Source organism: Alligator sinensis, unplaced genomic scaffold (genome assembly GCF_000455745.1).
Source record: "Alligator sinensis unplaced genomic scaffold, ASM45574v1 scaffold553_1, whole genome shotgun sequence".
Classification (NCBI taxonomy): domain Eukaryota; kingdom Metazoa; phylum Chordata; order Crocodylia; family Alligatoridae; genus Alligator; species Alligator sinensis.
The window spans coordinates 509,479-509,872 of NW_005842389.1; the positions used below are offsets into that span (position 1 = coordinate 509,479).

The 394-nt window shown below is 66.8% G+C and overlaps 1 protein-coding gene across 1 annotated transcript in view; it reads right to left on the bottom strand.

The window, feature by feature from the left end:
* Positions 1-388, bottom strand: part of COPS6 (COP9 signalosome subunit 6) — a 1,729-nt gene extending 1,341 nt beyond the window's left edge. The window contains exons 1-2 of the mRNA XM_014522717.1: positions 297-388; positions 22-153 (exon numbers count right to left, since the gene is read on the bottom strand). Coding sequence (XP_014378203.1) covers positions 22-153; positions 297-327 — 163 coding nt within the window. The 5' untranslated portion in view covers positions 328-388. The remainder of the gene's footprint in view (positions 1-21; positions 154-296) is intronic.
* Positions 389-394: the final 6 nt, after the last annotated feature.

Genomic DNA, 394 nt, shown 5'->3' on the forward strand with positions numbered 1-394 from the left:
GCCCCCCGGCCCCCCACTCACACTGCTCCTCCTTGGTGTAGTAGTACTCCTTGTCGATGACCACGTTCTCCTCCACCGTGTGCGACAGCAGCTCGAACGAGTTCATCACCTCGATGTTGCGGCCTTCCTGCCGCCCGATCAGGGCCCCGATCACTGCCGGGGGCAGCCATCAGCCAGGTCTGGGCAGGCCTCTGCCACGGCCCACAGGGCCCAGCCCCATACCAGGGCCCAGCCCCCTCTCTCAGCAGACAGGGTAGGGGGGGGAGGGTGTGTGTGTGTGCACACGTGTGCGGTACCTTGCACGGGGCGCCCCTCCTGTGAGCGCATGCGGATCCAGTGGTCGGAGATGTTGAGGATGACGAGCGGGTGCAGTGCCACCGACACGCTGCCCGTC